The sequence below is a fragment of the Petromyzon marinus genome, chromosome 79, assembly GCF_048934315.1.
Source record: "Petromyzon marinus isolate PM22_M1 ecotype Great Lakes invasive population chromosome 79, UKy_Petmar_22M1.pri1.0, whole genome shotgun sequence".
Classification (NCBI taxonomy): Eukaryota; Metazoa; Chordata; class Hyperoartia; order Petromyzontiformes; family Petromyzontidae; genus Petromyzon; species Petromyzon marinus.
The window spans coordinates 24,485,320-24,506,739 of record NC_133745.1 but is presented as its reverse complement, the minus strand read 5'-3'; the positions used below and the strand labels follow the sequence as shown (position 1 = coordinate 24,506,739).

The 21,420-nt window shown below is 48.1% G+C and overlaps 1 protein-coding gene across 1 annotated transcript; it reads right to left on the bottom strand.

Moving 5' to 3' along the window:
- Positions 1 to 6,331: 6,331 nt before the first annotated feature.
- LOC142907494 (uncharacterized) lies at positions 6,332 to 12,263 on the bottom strand. Its single transcript, XM_076057075.1, has 2 exons — positions 12,008 to 12,263; positions 6,332 to 8,835 (listed from the first exon to the last, which is right to left on the bottom strand). Exons 1-2 carry the CDS (start codon positions 12,192 to 12,194, stop codon positions 8,183 to 8,185), a joined length of 840 nt encoding a protein of 279 aa, XP_075913190.1. The 5' UTR covers positions 12,195 to 12,263; the 3' UTR covers positions 6,332 to 8,182.
- Between the last annotated feature and the right edge of the window lie 9,157 nt (positions 12,264 to 21,420).

Genomic DNA, 21,420 nt, shown 5'->3' with positions numbered 1-21,420 from the left:
AAAACAGCCAAGCCCAGGTCGCGTCATTTAAGCTGTGTGGGAGGAAGAAAAACGCTTGACAAAGAAATTAGCATAAAAATGAGCATGATGTACGTAGGAGGTGCATGGGCCATGATGGACCAGCACCGTGGGGGGGGAGGGGGGGAGTAGAGTGAGTGAGTGAGTGTAGTGAGTGAGTGAGTGGAGTGAGTGAGTGGAGTGAGTGGAGTGAGTGGAGTGAGTGAGTAAGTGGAGTGAGTGGAGTGAGTGAGTGGAGTGAGTGATTTAGAACATCTTTCCAATGATTGCTTAATTTGAAACCATCCTCTTGGTTGAAATTGTGTCTGTGTATGTAAATCTGAATTGCCTCGTGGACAAATCTCTGATAAAAACCCGTGGGTTTGCAGAGAACCTTGGTATCGGAGAAAACTATATCGTGATCACCCACAGCATTGTAACAGTGGTCAGCTACGGCAGAATAATGCGTTCTGCCGTGTTTCAAATCTGATTTGTACTCGCGAATTCTGTCAGACATGTCGCTTCGTCTCCCCGATATAGCAATCACCACAAGTGCAGCTCAATTTGTAAACCGCGGGGTACTGTAAGTCAGGAACGACATCCTTCACGGATGGGATCAGGTCACGGATTTTGTGCACTGTATTGAACCGGACCAGGATCTTGTGTTTGTTTGGAATTTTGGAGAACTTTTTAGTAACGCCTGCTATATATGGTAGAGTGATGGTTTTGACCGGAGTATCAAGTGGTTGTTTCTGTATGGAGGGAGAAACAGCTTGGCGGATGGTATGGTCAGAGTATCCGTTTCTCTTGAGGGCCAGGTGTACATGTTTTAATTCACTGGTCAGGTGTTGTTGGTCCGAAATGCAATGTGCCCTGTGGTATAATGTTTTGATGAGATAATTATTTTGATCTGGGTGGTGGTGGGAATCAGGTTTCAAGTAGGAATCTGTGTGGGTGGGTTTCCTCTAGACAGAATGCCCCAGTGAGCCATCAGGTCTCCTCTCAAACAGAACATCCAAGAATGGTAGCTTGCCATTTTTCTCCACTTCCATGGTGAATTTGATGGCGGGATGTCTAGAATTGATGTGGTGTAGAAAAAGGTTCAAAGCTGGGAGGCCATGAGGCCAAATGACGAAAGTGTCATCCACATATCTCTTCCACAGGGAAGGTCTGAGGGTGGAAGTCTGGATGGCGTCTGATTCAAATTTCTCCATGAAAACATTGGCTATCACTGGTGATAAGGGAGAACCCATGGGGGTACCCTCATTTTGTTTGTAGAAGCTGCCATTCCAAGTAAAGTAGGTAGGTATTGGTGAGGCAGTGTCTAATCAGCACAGGTGTATCGGGGTCTAGTCCATGTTGGACCAAATTTTCAATTATTTCAATAGTATCAGGTACCGGGACCTTGGTGAACAGAGAGACCACATCGAAGCTTGACAAGGATATCGTCAGGGGACAGTACAACGTCTTTGACCATAGAGACCAAATGAGCTGAGTTAAGTACTGCTGAGGAGGTCTTGCCAGTGAAAGGTAGCAAGGTATCTGACAGAAAACGTGCTAGCTTATAGGTAGGGGAGTTGATCGTGGATACGATGGGTTGTAGTGGAGTGCATTCTTTATGAATCTTGGGGAGACCATAGAATCTAGGGGGTCTTGCAGCAGAAGGTTTTAAGGAGGGACGTTTAGTTGGTTCGATTAGGGAGGTCGAACTTGTGATGATCTTGTTGGTTTTTATAGTTAGGCTATTAGTAGGGTCATTTTTAATGTTTGAGTAACTTCAATCGTTGAGTAGGTTCTGGATTTTGTTGTTGTACAATCTTTATCCATAATTACAGTAGCGTTGCCTTTGTCGGCTGAGAGGATGACTATATCACTTCTGGTTTTTAAATTCGCGAGTTCAGAGCGTTCATTTTTGCCTATGTTGCTAATGGGTTTCTTAGCATTATTCTTAGCTCTTTCGGTAAAGTCACGTTGAAGGGAAACAATAAATAATAAAATATATATAAAACAATAAAAAAAATTCTCACGACGTTTTGACCATAACACAAACGGTCGTCATCAGGGGTGGCGGTTTGCATAAATTTATTTATTTTTAAACGGTGCATTTATATATTTATAAAAAAAAACGTCAGCGCCACGCGCAGCGATTTGGCAGTTTATTTAGAAGGAGTAGTCCATCTATGTTCTGAAAAGAGGAGGGGGGAGACGAAAAATTAATGTATGCTGTCTGAAAGCCACTGTATGCGTGAACAATCAATTAAGACCTGAAATGGTTTATCAAATCTTTCCAATGATTGCTAAGCCATAATCCATTTTCTCGGTTGAAATTGTCTCTGTGCTTGTATATGTGGATAGCCTCATGAACGAATCTCTCATGGTAGCCAGATGGCTTACAAAGAACACCGTTTAAAATACACCGTTTAAAAATAAATAAATTGATGCAAACCAATACACCTGATGACGACGGTTTGTGTTATGGTCGAAACGTCGTGAGATTTTTTTTATTGTTTTATATATTTTATTGCTTCCCTTCAACGTGACTTTACCGAAAGAGCTAAGAATATGAATTACTGCAGGCACGAAAGCTTTAAATCAAAATTTCTTAGCATTCTTAAGAATAGTGGCTATTTCAGCTCTCGCAACGCATGCTTGGATATGTCCTATGCCTTTAAGGGCCGCATCGACCTGAGAGATGATATCTACAGGAATATGTTTCGGGGTGACAGCAAAATTTAGCCCTCTAGCCAGTACTGTTTTCAGATTGTCCGAAATCGGGGTGCTACTCTGATTAATGACGATTTTGTTAACGTCTAGTTTTGTTATATGTGGGACTGGGTTCTTCTTCGATAGGTGGTTGAATTAAGAAATCAGGTTAGCTTTGTATTTGACTGAAAGTGAATCGGCAGAAGAAGCAGTCATGTTGTCTACGTGGTTCCAATCAGCAGGTGACATTTTTTGTGTTAGCGTTAAATGAGCTTGTAGGAGAGTCCTGTCTAAAGTATCGAGTCAAAACGGAGTAGTCTTATCCTCTCTGAGATTAAAGATAGGCTGGCCTTAAACAGAATCTGTTTAGAATTCGGTGAGGATACAGCAGCAGATGTTAGTGTGAAAGCGATGGGTATTACCTTGTTTTCGCGGAATCTTTTGAGGAAGGTCAGCGTCTCGATGAGCTTTGACTTATTGTCCCGTTGTCTGTTGAAATCTCTAACAGATAGGTGAAAGCCCTCCCCGTAGAGGTTATCAATTCTAGATTTGAAGCTTTCGTGGCTGCAAGGATCCATACTCTTTGGTTCTATTCGGTAAAGTCATGTAGGTAAAAAAGAAAATAACAAAAATCACGACGTTTCGGCCACAACACAAGTGGCCTTCATCAGGTGAAGGGACCGTGCTGTCATGAGGACAGCGTTGGAGTGAAAACAGCCAAGCCCAGGTCGCGTCCTTTAAGCTATATGGGAGGAAGCAAAACGCTTGACAAAGGAATTAGCATAAAAATGAGTATGATGTACATAGGAGGTGCATGGGCCATGATGGACCAGGAGCGGGTGGGGACCATGACGGACCAGCAGCGGGGGGGGGGGGGGAGTTGAGTGAGTGAGTGGAGTTAGTGAGTGGAGTGAGTGGAGTGAGTGGAGTGAGTGAGTGGAGTGAGTGAGTGGAGTGAGTGGAGTGAGTGAGTGGAGTGAGTGAACGGAGTGAGTGTGTGGAGTGAAATAAGCAGCTGTGAAAGTTTGGAATACCACTACTTGAAGAAAAAAAATTACTGTACCATTGAAAATTAGTTTAATGTGTGGTTTGATTTAGAACATCTTTCCAATGATTGCTTAATTTGAAACCATCCTCTCGGTTGAAATTGTGTCTCTGTTTGTAAATCTGAGTTGCCTCGTGGACAAATCTCTGATAAAAACCCGTGGGTTTGCAGAGAATCTTGGTATCGGAGAAAACTATATCGTGATCACCCACAGCTATGGCAGAATTCGTTCTGCCGTGTTTCAAATCTGATTTGTGCACGCGAATTCGGTCAGAGACAAACATTAAACTAATTTTCAATGGTACAGTATTTTTTTTTTCAAGTAGTGGTATCCCAAACTTTCACAGCTGCTTATATCTCTCCACTCACTCCACCCACTCACTCTCCACCCACTCCACTCTCCACCCACTCCACTCTCCACCCACTCCTCCACTCTCCACCCACTCCTCCACTCTCCACCCACTCCTCCACTCTCCACCCACCCACTCCTCCACTCTCCACCCACCCACTCCTCCATTCTCCACCCACCCACTCCTCCACTCTCCACCCACTCCTCCACTCTCCACCCACCCACTCCTCCACTCTCCACCCACCCACTCCTCCACTCTCCACCCAGCCACTCCTCCACTCTCCACCCACCCACTCCTCCACTCTCCACCCACCCACTGCTCCACTCTCCACCCACCCACTCCTCCACTCTCCACCCACTCCTCCACTCTCCACTCTCCACCCACTCCTCCACTCTCCACTCTCCACCCACTCCTGCACTCTCCACCCACTCCTCCACTCTCCACTCTCCACCCACTCCTCCACTCTCCACTCTCCACCCACTCCTCCACTCTCCACCCACTCCTCCACTCTCCACTCTCCACCCACTCCTCCACTCTCCACTCTCCACCCACTCCTCCACTCTCCACCCACTCCTCCACTCTCCACTCTCCACCAACTCCTCCACCAACTCCTCCACTCTCCACTCTCCACCCACTCCTCCACTTTCCACCCACTCCTCCACTCTCCACCCACTCCTCCACTCTCCACCCACTCCACCACTCTCCACTCTCCACCCACTCGTCCACTCTCCACTCTCCACCCACTCCTCCACCCTCCACTCTCCACCCACTCCTCCACCCTCCACTCTCCACCCACTCCTCCACTCTCCACTCTCCACCCACTCCTCCACTCTCCACCCACTCCTCCACTCTCCACCCACTCCTCCACTCTCCACTCTCCACCCACTCCTCCACTCTCCACTCTCCACCCACTCCTCCACTCTCCACTCTCCACCCACTCCTCCACTCTCCACTCTCCACCCACTCCTCCACTCTCCACTCTCCACCCACTCCTCCACTCTCCACTCTCCACCCACTCCTCCACTCTCCAGCCACTCCTCCACTCTCCACTCTCCACCCACTCCTCCACTCTCCACCCACTCCTCCACTCTCCACTCTCCACCCACTCCTCCACTCTCCACCCACTCCTCCACTCTCCACCCACTCCTCCACTCTCCACTCTCCACCCACTCCTCCACTCTCCACTCTCCACCCACTCCTCCACTCTCCACCCACTCCTCCACTCTCCACTCTCCACCCACTCCTCCACTCTCCACTCTCCACCCACTCCTCCACTCTCCACTCTCCACCCACTCCTCCACTCTCCACTTTCCACCCACTCCTCCACTCTCCACTCTCCACACACTCCTCCACTCTCCACCCACTCCTCCACTCTCCACTCTCCACCCACTCCTCCACTCTCCACTCTCCACCCACTCCTCCACTCTCCACCCACTCCTCCACTCTCCACCCACTCCTCCACTCTCCACTCTCCACCCACTCCTCCACTCTCCACTCTCCACCCACTCCTCCACTCTCCACCCACTCCTCCACTCTCCACTCTCGACCCACTCCTCCACTCTACACCCACTCCTCCACTCTCCACTCTCCACCCACTCCTCCACTCTCCACTTTCCACCCACTCCTCCACTCTCCACACACTCCTCCACTCTCCACCCACTCCTCCACTCTCCACTCTCCACCCACTCCTCCACTCTCCACTCTCCACCCACTCCTCCACTCTCCACCCACTCCTCCACTCTCCACCCACTCCTCCACTCTCCACTCTCCACCCACTCCTCCACTCTCCACTCTCCACCCACTCCTCCACTCTCCACTCTCCACCCACTCCTCCACCCTCCACTCTCCACCCACTCCTCCACCCTCCACTCTCCACCCACTCCTCCACCCTCCACTCTCCACCCACTCCTCCACTCTCCACTCTCCACCCACTCCTCCACTCTCCACCCACTCCTCCACTCTCCACTGTCCACTCTCCACCCACTCCTCCACTCTACACTCTCCACCCACTCCTCCACTCTCCACCCACTCCTCCACTCTCCACCCACTCCTCCACTCTCCACTCTCCACCCACTCCTCCACTCTCCACCCACTCCTCCACTCTCCACTCTCCACCCACTTCTCCACTCTCCAGCCACTCCTCCACTCTCCACTCTCCACCCACTCCTCCACTCTCCACCCACTCCTCCACTCTCCACCCACTCCTCCACTCTTTGAACAAGGCGAGAACTAAAGCGACCAGGATGAGTTTCATTTGCAAGAGAGACCTGGATCAGCCAAATTACCAAAGCTAAATAAAACACAGAGTTACAGTAATTAAAGCAAATATACTATTTTCTTCTTTCGATAAAGCATATATAAACAATAGAAAGACAACTGCTGTCTCATGAAAAATCGACGTAATGGAGCAAAAGGGATGATAGAATGTGAGTAATGTGCGACATGGATGTCCTCTGCCCCCTACACGACTGAACATTTTCTTTGACTACGTAGTTTGAGACGATTTCCATGGATGTACCAGTAGAATTTATCTGGTATAGATATAATGGGAGGCTGATCGATGCCTGAGCCGGTCATGGTATGGCTCTCTATTGTTAAACCATATTATGAATGCAGATGATCTGGTGATTACTGCCCACTCTAAGGAGAAGTTGGAGACACTACAGCTAAACATGAAGCATGCTACTAAAATATGGGCCGTTACCATCAGCCCCACGAAAACAAATCACCTCCCTGGGTATTTTACATCATAAAAATGCTCCCTTCCTCAATTCCTCATGTATTTGGGGCACCTGAGGAGAGAGTGGAGTGGGCAGTGTGCTGATGATCAAGTCCGTTTTGGGAGCCGAGGTCTCATTTAAAATAATTCGAGCAGCATTATATTTTCATCAGCTGCTCAACAGTGTGGAAGCTACCTGGCATGTCACTCCATAAAAATCTTCATGTCTTCTCGGCCACAGTTATACCCTCCCTTATCTCTCTCGAAAGGAACATTAAGGTTAGCTTGCCCACGATCTATTCAGGGTTTAACCAGACTGGACTTTGTAAGCTCACAGATTCCTAGAATATCTGGACAAATGCCCATCTGTGGGCTCCTCCAGCAAGCGAGGCTGCGTTGATTGTGTCATGCAGTCCGTATGCAGTCACGGCATCCCCAAGCAGCTTCAATTTGGCTGGATAGATGGTGCTAAATGGGCGTGGTACGGGGCAGAGAAGAGATGGACTGATGTGGTGCAGAAGGATGTGGAGCTGATTGGTCTTATTGATGACTGGTATCAGCAGTGTCACGATCGGCTTCTGTGGAGGAGGTTCATGAAAGGCGCTGCTGGGGAGGTGGAGGCAGTTGCCCTCCAGCAACAGCATAGGGCAGAGGAGCGAGGCTCAAAACAACGAGCAGAGCGCCAAACAACTGACACAAATAAAGTTGGCACAGTGGGGAGCACGGCTGTTGCATCTGCCCATCATCTTCCTAAGTCAATCCATGGCACCTGCGTCTATTACATGACCTCCTGCCAGCCAGCCTTCGACACTTCACGTGGCCTCAAAATGCACCGAGCATGGCACAAGTGCTGTGGTGATGTCACCGCCACTTAGGGGTGAACGACGGTTGTTGCGTTGTTGTTGTGCGTGTGTGCACGGACGCATGTACGCCTGTGAGTCTCGTGTATGGAGAGATAAAGAGGCAGCCGGGCGGGGTGCTGGCCATTCACCCCGTGTGCCATTCAGAGCTTCATAGGCGCTTGCCCCAACATTCTGGTAAGGCTATACAGCGGATGATTGTCGCTGTTGTGTGTGTGTATGGACGTTCACCCCCCTCCCACCGCCCCCGTGTGTGCAGGGACTCATTACGCCCCCTCCCGACAAGCAGACCGGCATCCGGACTAAAGGTAAGTGACAATAACAGATTTTTTTTCCATTTAAGTAACTTTATGTTTTGCTCACAATACAGTATTTATTAGAGTGTTGCATGCAAATGTACGATATTTTGTCTTATATATGACTTTGTTGATGTTCTATGGGGTATGTTTGTCTTTCTGAGTAATGTTTTAATTAGGGTGGTGTCATTTTCACAATTTTCCCAATATTTTTAAATGGCCGACTTGCGCTTCAGCAATTTTCGGAACCAATGGCTAAATCTCTTCATCTTCTTGGGCTTGGTGGTGGTGGCAGAAGTGGTGGTGGAAACGGTTGCGGTGGTGGAAGCTGTGGCAGCGGCGGTGGAAGTGGCGTCGGTGGTGGTGGCATTGTACATTTGAGACACGGTCCATATTAGCTCTTTCAGCTGGCTACGGAGATGCAGGTTCTCTTCTTGCAGCCTCTTTTCCCCATGCCACATGTCCTCGTGACGCACCAGCTTCCCGCGCAGCCTAAACTGTTCCTGCCCTCTCTGCGGATTCAGGAAGTTCAACTTCCTCAGGTGGGCATGCAGCGACCTCCGGAGATCTTCGTTTTCACAGCGCAGCGACATTTGCCGCTGTGCTGCATTGCAGTCTCGGAGAAAATCCGCATGGAGAGACTTGCTCTCCCTGCAAGGCACTCTCGTGGGCTCCAGCTCCAACTGGCGCTCTTTAAGCTGTTGAACCAGGCTCCTGATCTCTCTCTGGAGAGTCTCTCGGTTCTCCATGAACTCCTCCAGCTGATGCTGTAGCTCCAGACGGAGCATCTTGCTCTTCTGACAGAGCTCCACATTCTGCAGGCCCATCCTCTCCGTAGACAGCGTCGTGGTCTCATGGTCAAAGTCTGAAATGGAAAGCGTAAAAAGAAGATATATGAAGATCCCCATCCCAAGCATGGCCAAGACCAGAACGCCAACGATCAGCAGCACCATGCTCAGTTCGAGTTGACGGCACGCGGGACAGAAGCAAGTGTGAGACACGTCACGAAGGGGCGTGTTATTTATCGTGACGTCATTACCGGATGTGACGTACACTATGACGTAACAGCCATCTCTGCCCACTTATTGTCAATCATTGCCCACCACGTGACTCCACGGCCCTGCCCCTAACCACACAGCTCCTCCCCCATACTCTTCTTCCGCCTTCCCCACGTGACGCGAGCCAATCACGCGAGAGGCGGCGCGCGGTCGGCCCCGCGTCCGCTTCCCGCCATTCTTGCAATGGGCGGCGGGGCCGCTCAGGGTGGGGCGCGGGGGGCGGGGGCGAGTTCACTCCACGTCGCGAGTCGGGAGGAGGGACGAGGGGGAGGGGCCAGGAGGGACGAGGGGGAGGGGCCAGGAGGGACGAGGGGGAGGGGCCAGGAGCGGGAGGGGGGGGGAGCTGAGAGCTGCGAAAGTTTGGGGTACCACTACTTGAAAAATATACTGTACCACAGAAATTAGTTTATGTTTAGTTCGATTTAGAACATCTTTCCAATGGTTGCTTAATTTGAAACCAACTTCTCGGTTGAAATTGTGTCTGTGTTTGTAGATCTGAATTGCCTCGTGAACAAATCTCTGATAAAAACCCGTGGGTTTGCAAAGAACCTTGGTATCGGAGAAAATTATATCGTGATCACCCACATGGTTGTAACAGTGATCAGCAAAGAATTCGTTTTGCTGTGTTTCAAATCTGATTTGTGCTCGCGAATTCGGTCAGAGACATGTCGCTTTGTCTCCCCGATATAGCAATCACCGCAGGTACAACTCAATTTGTAAACCCCGGGGTACTGTAAGTCAGGAATGCCATCCTTCACGGATGGGATCAGATCACGAATTTTGTGTACTGTATTGAACCGGACCTGGATCTTGTGTTTGTTTAGAATTTTTGAAATCTTTTTAGTAACGCCTGCTATATATGGTAGTGTGATGGTTTTGGCCGGAGTATCAAGTGGTTGTTTCTGTATGGAGGGAGAAACAGCTTGGCAGATGGTACGGTCAGAGTAACCATTCCTTTTGAGGGCCAGGTGCACATGTTTTAATTCACTGGTCAGGTGGTGTTGGTCCGAAATGCAATGAGCCCTATGGTATGAAGTTTTGATGAGAGAATTCTTTTGGGCTGGGTGGTGGTGGGAATCAGGTTTCAAGTAGGAATCTGTGTGGGTGGGTTTCCTGTAGACAGAATGCCCCAATGAGCCATCAGGTCTCCTCTCAAACAGAACATCTAAGAATGGTAGCTTAAATTTCGATTTAAAGTTTTCGTGACTGCAAGGATTCATCTTCTTTGGTTCTTTCGGTAAAGTCACGTAGAATGAGAATAAAATAATAAATTGATAAAATAAAATAACACAATAATATTCTCACGACGTTTCGGCCACAACACAAGCGGCCTTCATCAGGTGAAGGGGACGAGACTGTCTGGAGGACAGCGCTGGAGTGAGAAAGCCACGCTGAGATCACGACCTTTAAGCTGTGTGAGAAGAAACAAAGCGCCTGACAAAGGAATTAGCATTTAATTTAGCATTGAAATGGCTGAGTGATTAGCTTGTGACTGGTCACAGAAAAGGCTATATTAAAGTTAAAGCATACACATCCGCAAAGGCACCCCTTGACAAAGGAATTAGCATAGAATTTAGCATTGAAATAGCTAAGTTAAAGTATACACATCCGCAGAGGCACTCCTTGACAAAGGAATTAGCATAGAATTTAGCATTGAAATAGCTGAATGATTAGCTTGTAACTGGTCACAGAAATAGCTATGTTAAAGTCAGAGCATATACATTCACCGAGGCACCTAGTACAAATCAAACAGGAGAATTTAGCATTGAACTAGGCGAATTTAGCATTGAAATAACTGAGTGATTAGCTTGTGACTGGTCACAGAAATGGCTGTTGAAGTTAAGGCCTACACATCTGAGCTATTCACTGTAACTGGGTATACAATACAATATATAATGAATACTATATCATGAACCAAAAAAAATACTAAAATATAAATTACCTCAATGTTATCAATAAACTCTATATTCTCCAATCAGCTAAGCTACCAACAATAAGTCGTTATATATCACAATGCTATATGGCGAAAAATGGGTGGATTCTTACCCTCAACTTTAGCAACACGGATAGCTTAACCGTGGTTAATGGTATGGTTTACAGCATGGAGTATAACAGCGCCTCGCAGCTGTCTCTCTCCCCCTCCTCTGTTCCGACCATCGATGAACTCGTCCGTCTGAACGGGACCCGTAGCTATCCGTGGTGCTAAAGTTGAGGGTAAGAATCCACCCATTTTTCGCCATATAGCATTGTGATATATAACGACTTATTGTTGGTAGCTTAGCTGATTGGAGAATATAGAGTTTATTGATAACATTGAGGTAATTTAAATTTTTGTGTTTTTTATTGGTTCAGTATATAGTATTCATTATATATTGTATACCCAGTTACTGTGAATAGCTCAGATGTGTAGGCCTTAACTTCAACATAGCCATTTCTGTGACCAGTCACAAGCTAATCACTCAGTTATATCAATGCTAAATTCGCCTAGTTATTTCAATGCTAAATTCTCCTGTTTGATTTGTACTAGGTGACTCGGTGAATGTATATGCTCTGACTTTAACATAGCTATTTCTGTGACCAGTTACAAGCTAATCACTCAGCTATTTCAATGCTAAATTCTACGCTAATTCCTTTGTCAAGGGGTGCCTTTGCGGATGTGTATGCTTTAACTTTAACATAGCCTTTTCTGTGACCAGTCACAAGCTAATCACTCAGCCATTTCAATGCTAAATTATGTTAATTCCTTTGTCAAGGCGCTTTGTTTCTTCTCACACAGCTTAAAGATCGCGATCTCAGCGTGGCTTTCTCACTCCAGCGCTGTCCTCCAGACAGTCTCGTCCCCTTCACCTGATGAAGGCCGCTTGTATTGTGGCCGAAACGTCGTGAGAATATTATTGTGTTATTTTATTTTATCAATTTATTATTTTATTCTCATTCTACGTGACTTTACCGAAAGAACCAAAGAAAATGGTAGCTTACCATCTTTCTCCACTTCCATGGTCTTGTTCTTCTGACAGAGCTCCACATTCTGCAGGCCCATCCTCTCCGTTTGCAGCGTCGTGGTCTCGCGGTAAAAGTATGAGATGGAAAGCTTAAAACGAAGATAAATGAAGATCTCCATCCCAAGCATGGCCAACAGCGGAACGCCAACGGTCAACAGCGCCATGCTGAGCTCGTGTTGACGGCACGCGGGACGGAAGGAAGTGTGAGGCACGTCACGAAGGGGCGTGTCCTATATCACCGGATGTGACGTACAGCCATCCCTGCCCACTTATTGGCAATCATTGCCCACCACGTGACTCCACGGCCCCGCCCCTTACCGCGCAGCTCCTCCCCCATACTCTTCTTCCGCCTTCCCCACGTGACGCGAAGCGAGCCAATCACGCGAGAGGCGGCGCGCGGTAGGCCCCGCGACCGCTTCCCGCCATTCTTGTAATGGGCAGCGGGGCCGCGCAGGGGCGGTGGGGGCGGGGGGGGCGGGGCTGAGTTCACTCCACGTCGCGAACGGGAGGAGGATTGACGAGGGGGAGGGGCCAGGAGGGACGAGGGGGAGGGGCCAGGAAGGACGAGGGGGAGGGGCCAGGAGCGGGAGGGGGGGAGCCGTGGCGCCGCTCTTGGGCCGCGAGGCCTCCCCCTGGACCCGCGGCGCCACGCGGAGACCGCGACAGCAGCAGCAGCAGGAGGTGGTGGTGGTGGTGTTTGTGGTTGTAGGCACGGGAGAGGTGGTGGTGTTTGTGGTTGTAGGCACGGGAGAGGTGGTGGTGGTGGTGTTTGTGGTTGTAGGCACGGGAGAGGTGGTGGTGGTGTTTGTGGTTGTAGGCACGGGAGAGGTGGTGGTGTTTGTGGTTGTAGGCACGGGAGAGGTGGTGGTGGTGGTGTTTGTGGTTGTAGGCACGGGAGAGGTGGTGGTGGTGTTTGTGGTTGTAGGCACGGGAGAGGTGGTGGTGGTGTTTGTGGTTGTAGGCACGGGAGAGGTGGTGGTGGTGGTGTTTGTGGTTGTAGGCACGGGAGAGGTGGTCACGGACAGGCGGTGAGTGCCGGGTGATGGAGGGGGGGGGATTGCAGGGTGAGTGAGTTAATGAGGAGAATTAATAGGTGAGGAGGGTGAGTGAGTTGAAGGGTGAGGTGAGTGAGTGGGTGAGTGGTGAGTTCACGACAGGGAGATTGGGGCTGAGTGAGTGAACGCAGCGCACGGTAAAGATCCCCTGAGAGCATTCGCAAGAGTTGGACATTGAGTGCCGCTGTCAGGGTCCACACGCAAATTACTCACTTGGCATGATATACAAATTAACCATTGTAAACGATAACTTTAAAAAAGTCCGCTATTTGTCAGAGCTAATGCGATGTGCGTTTTGCATATTTGTAGCACGTTATAACCATCGTCAACATCGTCATTTAGAGTAACCATTAGTCCATACGTGTCACTTGCTAATAGTCCCCGGGTCAATCACAACTTTGCCGTGCGTGCAGGCTTTGTCTCTGGCTGCTCGCTAGGGCTGCGATGCCTTTCCATGCCACAAGATGACGTTCATTGCTCCTTCCACACCGCGACAATATTTACTGCAGTGTTCTATAACGCGGCAGTTGCGCTGCTGAAGAACACCGCGTTGTGTAAACTCCCTCGTTACAATGACTAATACAGAGTAAAGCACAGTCCGTGATAACAGCGTGAGATGCGTGTGTCGGCTGAACAAAGACTGAGGCGCGTGGGGAGCATCAGGAAGCATCCAGCAGCATCCCAATGCCTCGTGTGACGCTGTGCCCAGGCAGCCGTACAACCGCACATTCCTACTCGCGCGACGTGGTTCTGTTGACTCAATCGCGTCATATCCACTTAGCATCCACGTTATAAAACGTGTTCCCTAATACATCTATCGTGCCATATCCAAATGGCGTTATGTAAACACGCGTTAAGGCAGAACGAACTCTATAAACTATTTTTATTTTACCAGGTGAGACCCACTGAGCTATGTGGCTGTTTTCCAGAAGCGACCTTTCCACAGATGATAGATCAGCTAAATGGCTAATCACGTTAGAAATGTGTAGCACCAGCCACAAATACTCTAGACATGGGATCCCCTTTGACAGGGTCAGTGTCTACTTAGATTCACTCACTCCGCCTATTGTCATGTGGCGTGTGCAGCTGCGTCGTGATACTTGGTAGAGTGCTGTCTTTAAGGCAGAGAGCTTTACAACCGTGTGCAGTCGTTAATTTGCTTAACAGCTTTACACCGAACTCCTTGCTTGTGGTAAAACATGTTTGCGACTTTGCTGATCGAGAACTATGCAGATTTAGATTCATAGTAACATGTACTTAGTGTGAGATGAACTTCCAAACAATTTCCTTTGCTCAACATCTTGCAATTAACGTCTTTTTAAATGGTCAGCTTAAGTGATTCCGTGATGTTTATGTAACTTGACCATTAAGATAATCTATGGAGCACAATTATTTCAGTATTATTTGTCGTAAGTAAACTTTAAACTGAACCCATATGTGATATTATATTGCCTGATTATTTTATTTTTTAATGTAGTCTACATGCTCTTCTGGGGATATTACCCCACATTTACCATTCATTAATGTTCCCTTTGACATTGGTAATTGGCATTGTCACACCATAGTAATTCATGGGCAATTATGTAATTCTCTCTGTGTCTATCTGTCTCTGCATCTACCTGTGTGGGTGTCTCTCTCTGCCGGTGTGTTTTTCTCTATATGCGTCTCTCGTGTGTCTCTTTGTGTGTGCCTCTCTCTGTGTGTGGATGTCTCTCGGTGTCTGTGTCTCTCTTTCCTTTTCCACGATGTGGTGTTGTATTTACATGCAAATTCTACCTCTAGCTCCTTCCCACTTACCCTTGGGCTGAGCTTATCTCAAGCCAAAATAACTTCGTGTTTCAGCAGCTTTCTCGCTATATTTTTTCACCTGATGATGGTTGCTTGTGTTGCGATCGAAACGTCGTGATCTATTATTTTTTCTACCTACATGACTTTACCGAAATAACCAAAGAGTATTGTGATTGTAATTTTGATTGTGATCGTTGTGGTGGAGGTGGTGATATTGATGGTGGTGTTAACGATAGCGGTGATTTTGGTGGTTGTAATGGTGGTATTAATGGTGGTAATGGTGGTTGACTATTACCCCTCCCGTGTCCTTACTTCCACCACCAGGTTTAAGAATCTGCCGGTGTTTGTGCTGTAGGTGGACGTCGGATATCTGTGCGGTCTGGAGCGGTGGACAATAGACTTCTGCAGCTCAACCAGGTGGACGCACTGGGCAGGGAGCAAGATGGTGGTGGCCTTAGAGACCCACTTACTCCCACAGAGAGCCATAGACTCACTCAGAGAGAGCACTCACACAGAGAGCCAACGTCTCACTGACACAGAGCCATAGACTCACTCACATGGAGACACATAGACTCACTCAAACAGAGAACCATTGATTAACCCACACAGAGAACCACAGAGTCACTCGCACAGATTCACACAGAGAGACATAGACTCACTCACGTAGAGGACTATATGCAGTACATCCTCGTCTTTTATGTAATGTGTTTCGCTTAGCGCACACCACACCCACTATAACTCGATTAGCACATGACGGACTGCTCTTATGAGTGGTGTGGGTGTTGGCAGCGTTGTTCTGTGATGCTGGGAGCTGATGCTGTACCGGTGCGCACTGTGTTACGTGGCGTGTCATCCTCTTCCTCAGCCTTTGTTCCAGCATCTGTGTGCAGTGTCATCTCACTCACTCCCTTATAGTTTTCACTCATCATATCTCTCTTTCATGTCCTTTGTATGTATATTGATGAATGTAACACATTTTTTTATTATTATTTGGCTGCTATAAATTTCCACGTCATAAGCTACTTCATTCATCTATCATTTGTGGCCAGTTCGCTTCTGAAATAGAAGCTAATAGCTTAGAGGGCTTTACTAGGTAAGATAAAAAATAGTTTATTTTTTTGTGATTTGCTTACCTTTCCTATACTTTTCACTTCGATTGTGTTTTTGCATCGTTTGTTCTTGTAACTTTCTGTACCACCCCAACTGGAAATCTGTGAAAAAGGGCTTTTTAGATTCCTCCAGTATAAATAAAGATTATAATATAGATCTTCTACATATACACAACCCATTTAAAATGAACATAGAAAACAGTGTACTGTACTCTCAATTAAAAATAATAATAAAAGTTATATTGTGCTAAAACGGAGCCTCCCCCTTTACCGTTTTTCCTTGTAGAAAAGTTTTCTGCTTGACGTAAAATAGCTTTAAGCAGCAATTTTCGACAACGCAACCCCCGCGTTAAGCAAGGATATGTTGTACTCACTTACACAGAGAGACATAGACTCAAACTTGATTTGGCACTTTCGTGACTGCAGGAATTACTCTTTGGTTATTTCGGTAAAGTCATGTAGACATAGACTCGCACAGAAAGCCATAAACTCACTCGAACAGAGAGACTTGGAGTCAATCACACAGAGCCATCGACTCATTCAAACACAGATGATGATAACAGATACCCATGAACTCACATTGAGACCCATGGACTCACACAGAGACCAGTAAACTTACCAGACCCGTAGACTCACAGAGACGCATAGACTTACAGAGAGGTATAGACTTACACAGAGACCCATAGACTTACAGAGAGGTAAAGACTTACACAGAGACCCAAAGACTGGTGAGCGAGATTTGAACTCGGATCACCAGATTTGTAGCACAGCACATTCGCCGATACACTACTGTTCACCTTACACACTCACACGCACTCACATGCTCACTCATTCATGCAACCAGACGCTCACTTACACATTCAATCAATCACTCAATCACTCACACACTCGCGTTTTATTGCATGTAGAAATATCTTCAGGAGCTAAATGTCAATTATTGAGGTCTGTTAAGATAAGCGAGTGTGTGTGGATGACATAGCAATAGTGGGTGAGTAGGTGAGTGAAGAGGTGAGCTCAGTAGCATGTTGCAGGTCTTCCCCAGGACAAGGCAGGTCATATTTAGGGTGTGTAACATGTTGATTGACTGGGTTGAGTGTTGTGTGTTTGTGAGTGAGTAGGTGAGCTCACTCGAATGTCGCAGGTCTCGCCCAGCGTTTTCCAATCAGAGATTAAACAGATGAATGAGTGGTGGGATTTTTGTTATTGGTCTCAGGTGAGCAGCACCACCTTAACACAAATATCTGTATTACACCTTCATCCATGTAATAGCTGTGTCCGTCTTACACCTCCATTTTCTTAGAAGCCTCTGGATTTGACATAGGGCATCTTTTTCTGTGTGTGTGTCTGTGTGACCCAGTCCTGGACCTTCCCTCGGTCGACTCACCCTCTAAAGAGTACCTGGTGCAGTGTCTATAATAAACATCAGCAATTGGGAGAGACAAAGGTGGCCGCGTGCATGGTGTTGGCCACATCACATCCCCACAGCGGATTTTGGCGAACCATCGAACAAAGGCGGTCGCTGCATCGCACTTTCAGAAGCGCTTCTGCGGCCGTCTCGAACGCTCTTCCTTCTGATATTAGAAGCCACTGGAGCTGTGCACTTTTACATCTAGATTGAAAACTCATTTCTTTGGAACTACTTTTTGTGCTTACTTTGTTGCCCTTCCCCTGCACCTCCGATTAGCACGGTTGGCTACGTACCGTGCAAAAGAAGTTCAACATACAAAATACATACCACCCCCTCGTGTGTTCCACAGCACAAGGCTCCACAACTTGCCCTAACATGTCTATTGAGGCTACTTCGGTGACCTGTGTGTGTGTGCATAATTAATTATCATTATTTTATTAAATGGCCTTCATCAACAAAGGACACGAGTCCATTGAGGGACGGGGACAGCGTGGGACCCTTCGTGGAGCCGATTCTCGCAATGGCGGAGGAAGAGTTGGAGGGATGCAGCAGAGGAGGGGGTGGCACCGCACAATGTTCGTGCTGAGAGTGAACGTGGCACTGGGGGAGGCTCCGGAGTTGGGCCTCTTCAGGGCGACTGGCGATAGAGTGGAGAAGTCGAGGTGAGAGTGACTCGGGGAATGGGGGTGAGGTGAGTGGACGGGTGACTCGGGGAGTGAGATTAGTGGAGGGGTGACTAGGGGAGTGGACTTGCACCTGATTATGCACGAATGTGAGTGGACTGCCCATGCATTCATCATCATTATGGGCATCATCGCCAGTGGTAAATCCACTGTTTGATGAAGGCCTCCCCAAACCAACGTCACTTCTCGTGACGCCTGCGCTGTGACAATCGGCCCCAGCGCCTCCTGTGCGATAGACAGTAATGGGATCGGAGAAGAGTAGGGACGAGAAGGAGTGGAGGCTTAAGGGGAGAGAAGAGGTAGAGAATGGGCAATGGAGAAGAGGTGGGGCTTTATGGGAGGAATGGAAGAAGGTTAAGTAGATGGACCATAAATGAGGTTTGGCACAAAGAGGAGGGACAGAGACAGAAGATTGGGAACAAAGAGGACGAGAGAGGACATGGAAGGAGATGAAAGAGGCAAAATTATGTAGGGCAAGTCCATGGAGAGGTTTAAAGACCAGCGACAGGTATTTTAAAAGACAGTGGTAGTGAACGAGAAGCCATTGGAGTTGAAGGAGGAGAGGCAAAGTGTGAGAATTAAAGGGGAGATTGAAAATAACTCGTGCAGAATATTTTTTTATTTGGTGGAGGGGAATGAGGGCAGATGCGGGGAAATCAAGAAGAAAATTACATTTGTAATTAGAGGTAGCTCTGTTATATCAACTTCTGTGGGTGACTGTCTAATACATATGTGGTTCATAAAGCAGTGCGCCAACCACAAATAACTCTGTCCGCGTGTGAATTTTTTCTCACAATTTAAAGGATTTCAACTGCACGGCAGTGCGTACAGCTATAGACCCCTAAGTCGTATGCGCTGTGCAACTTTTAGGCCTTGTAAATATTCCCACACACATCTTCTTAATGCGATGTTTTTTTCAATTGTAGAGGATTATCATCGTTAAAATGTTTACTCAGGCACGTGTATATGCATAAACACGATTTGATCAAGACTTGTCACACTAGACTTTCGCGACTACAAAGTAGAGCAGTAATGCATGGTGCTGTTTTTGTTTTATTTTAATTACTTAGATTCGCTCGGGGAGGGTACATGCGGAGTGTTTTTGTATCTGAACGTGTAAACGTGACTTTACCGTAAAAAAACAAGTATACTATTTTAACTGATACCATTGTGAAATCTATTGTTTCCAGCCTGCATAATTTATATTTGTTGTGATTGGTTTTCTCATCATTTACAGATTTGATTACTGTTACCTTTAGACAACTGTGTATGGGGTCACCATAGTGTAAAGGTCATCTCCATATATGGGGCTGCCAGAGGCATATGGCAAGAGAAAGTATTGATTACCGTCCTGCACTAATGAGTCCTAATTAGACGAAACTGGTCCACAGTTGTCTTTGTCTCACTGCTGCCTGTTGCTGGGACGGCCACGTGTTCTCAACGCTTTGAGTCTGTGGTCTAAACCAGGGGTCGCCAACCCCCGGGCCGCGGACCGGTACCGGTCCGTGGCCTGTTAGGAACCGGGCCGCACAGCAGGAGGCGAGCGGTGGGTGAGCGAGTGAAGCTTCATCTGTATTTACAGCCGCTCCCCATCGCTTGCATTACCGTCTGAGATCCGCCTCCTGTCAGATCAGCGGCGGCATTAGATTCTCATAGGAGCGCGAACCCTACTGTCAACTGCGCATGCCAGGGATCTAGGTTGCGCGCTGCTTATGAGAAGTCGGAATCCGTAACTTATTATAGTCTGCGCGTGGCCTGCCCATTATTGTATTTACCACTTCCGTTCGCGCCTCCCTCCCGCACTGCGCACTTGTCTCAGTCACAGTTTTGGTATAAAGCCCACAAGCTAACCCTCGCCAAAATGAGCAAAAAACAAACGTCGCTGGAGAGTTTCTTTGAAAAGGGGGAAAGGCCCAATGATGACCCCCCCTCCAGTCCGTGAAAAAATGTCTTCCACGAAACCGGTCCCTGGTGCCAAAAAGGTTGGGGACCGCCGGTCTAAACGACAACTTGGTCACAAATTCAGTTTTTCTGAGCTGTTGGTCTAGATAAGTTGGAGAGGGTGGGTGCATGCATGCTGCACACCTATGTATGATTTTTCATCTAATATTACTCCCCGTCCCTTCAAATTCCGTGAATCCTACACGTGGAGGGTGATGGTGGTAACGATGGTGTGGGTGGTGACGTTGGTGACGGTGGTAACCATGGTGAAAGTGGTGACGGTGGTAACGATGGTGTGGGTGGTGATGATAGTGACGGTGGTGACGATAGTCACGGTGGTGACGATGGTGACGGTGGTGACAGCGCTGACACTGGGACGCCTGCACGGCGCGACTGCCTCTCAAAGGCAAAGCTGGGCCACGTGGTTTGCGAGGAATGCAATCCCCTTTGCACTTCTAAAGGGCACCCCCAGTGGCAACTTTTTTTTTTTGCACAATAAGAAGGCGACTCAGCATTTCACCTGCAAGCGGCTTTGCTCTGCACGTAGGGGTGCTGATTGCTCGATGTAAAATACAATTGAGTAATGTCCGATTATCACGGTTGGCTAAGCACGGTGCAACAGAAGGTCGACATACATACAAGGATCTTATTGCAGCCTCGTAATTTAATAACACACCGATCCACATTCTCGCATTTAGCCACAAACACGTGCAGTTGAGCACACCCACAGCTAGACGATAACGCGTGCTTCTCTCGAGTTATCTGCTGTCATCTGGCTCTCGTGATCGCCGGCCTTGCCTCGCCACAGCTGCTGTGGAGTCGCCTTTGTGCAGAATATAAATTACAACGTAGAAACGCATACAGCCCCTGTCTACTGATCTATTTTATCATCTGTAAAACAAGTAATCCTGATTTGTTTACAGATGTTTTACTAACTAAAAGTCTATCCTCCCAAGAGCGGGTGAGTGAGCGGATGGGTGTGGGTGGGTGAGCGGATGAATGTGTGGATGGGTGAGCGGGTGAATGTGTGGATGGATGGGTGGGTGAGCAGGTGGATGTGGGTGGGTGGTGAGTGGGTGGGTGGTGAGTGGGTGGATGAATGGGTGGGTGGTGAGTGGTTGGGTGGATGTGTGAGTGAGTGGATGAGCGAATGGGTGAGTGGGTGGGTGGTTGAGCAGGTGGCAGGTGTGTGAGTGGGTGGGTGAGTGAGCAGGTGGGTGGTTGAGCACTTGGGTTGGTGAGCGGGTATGGTTGGTGAGTGGGTGGGCGGGTGGGCAGGAGGGTGGTGAGTGAGTGGGTAAGCGATTGGGTGAGTGGATGGGTGGGTAAGCAAGATGGTGGGTGTGTGAGTAGGTGAATGAGCGAGTGAGCGGGTGGGTGGACGAGCGGGTGGGTGGGTGGGTAAG

What these genes read in the sequence shown, in the direction of transcription:
- LOC142907494 (XM_076057075.1), bottom strand. Translation starts at nt 12,194, where the DNA reads ATGGCGCTGTTGACCGTTGGCGTTCCGCTGTTGGCCATGCTTGGGATG. An exon ending in CATGGAAGTGGAGAAAGATG is followed by an intron (nt 8,836 to 12,007) that starts GTAAGCTACCAT and finishes TTTCCATTTCAG; the next exon opens with ACTTTGACCATGAGACCACG.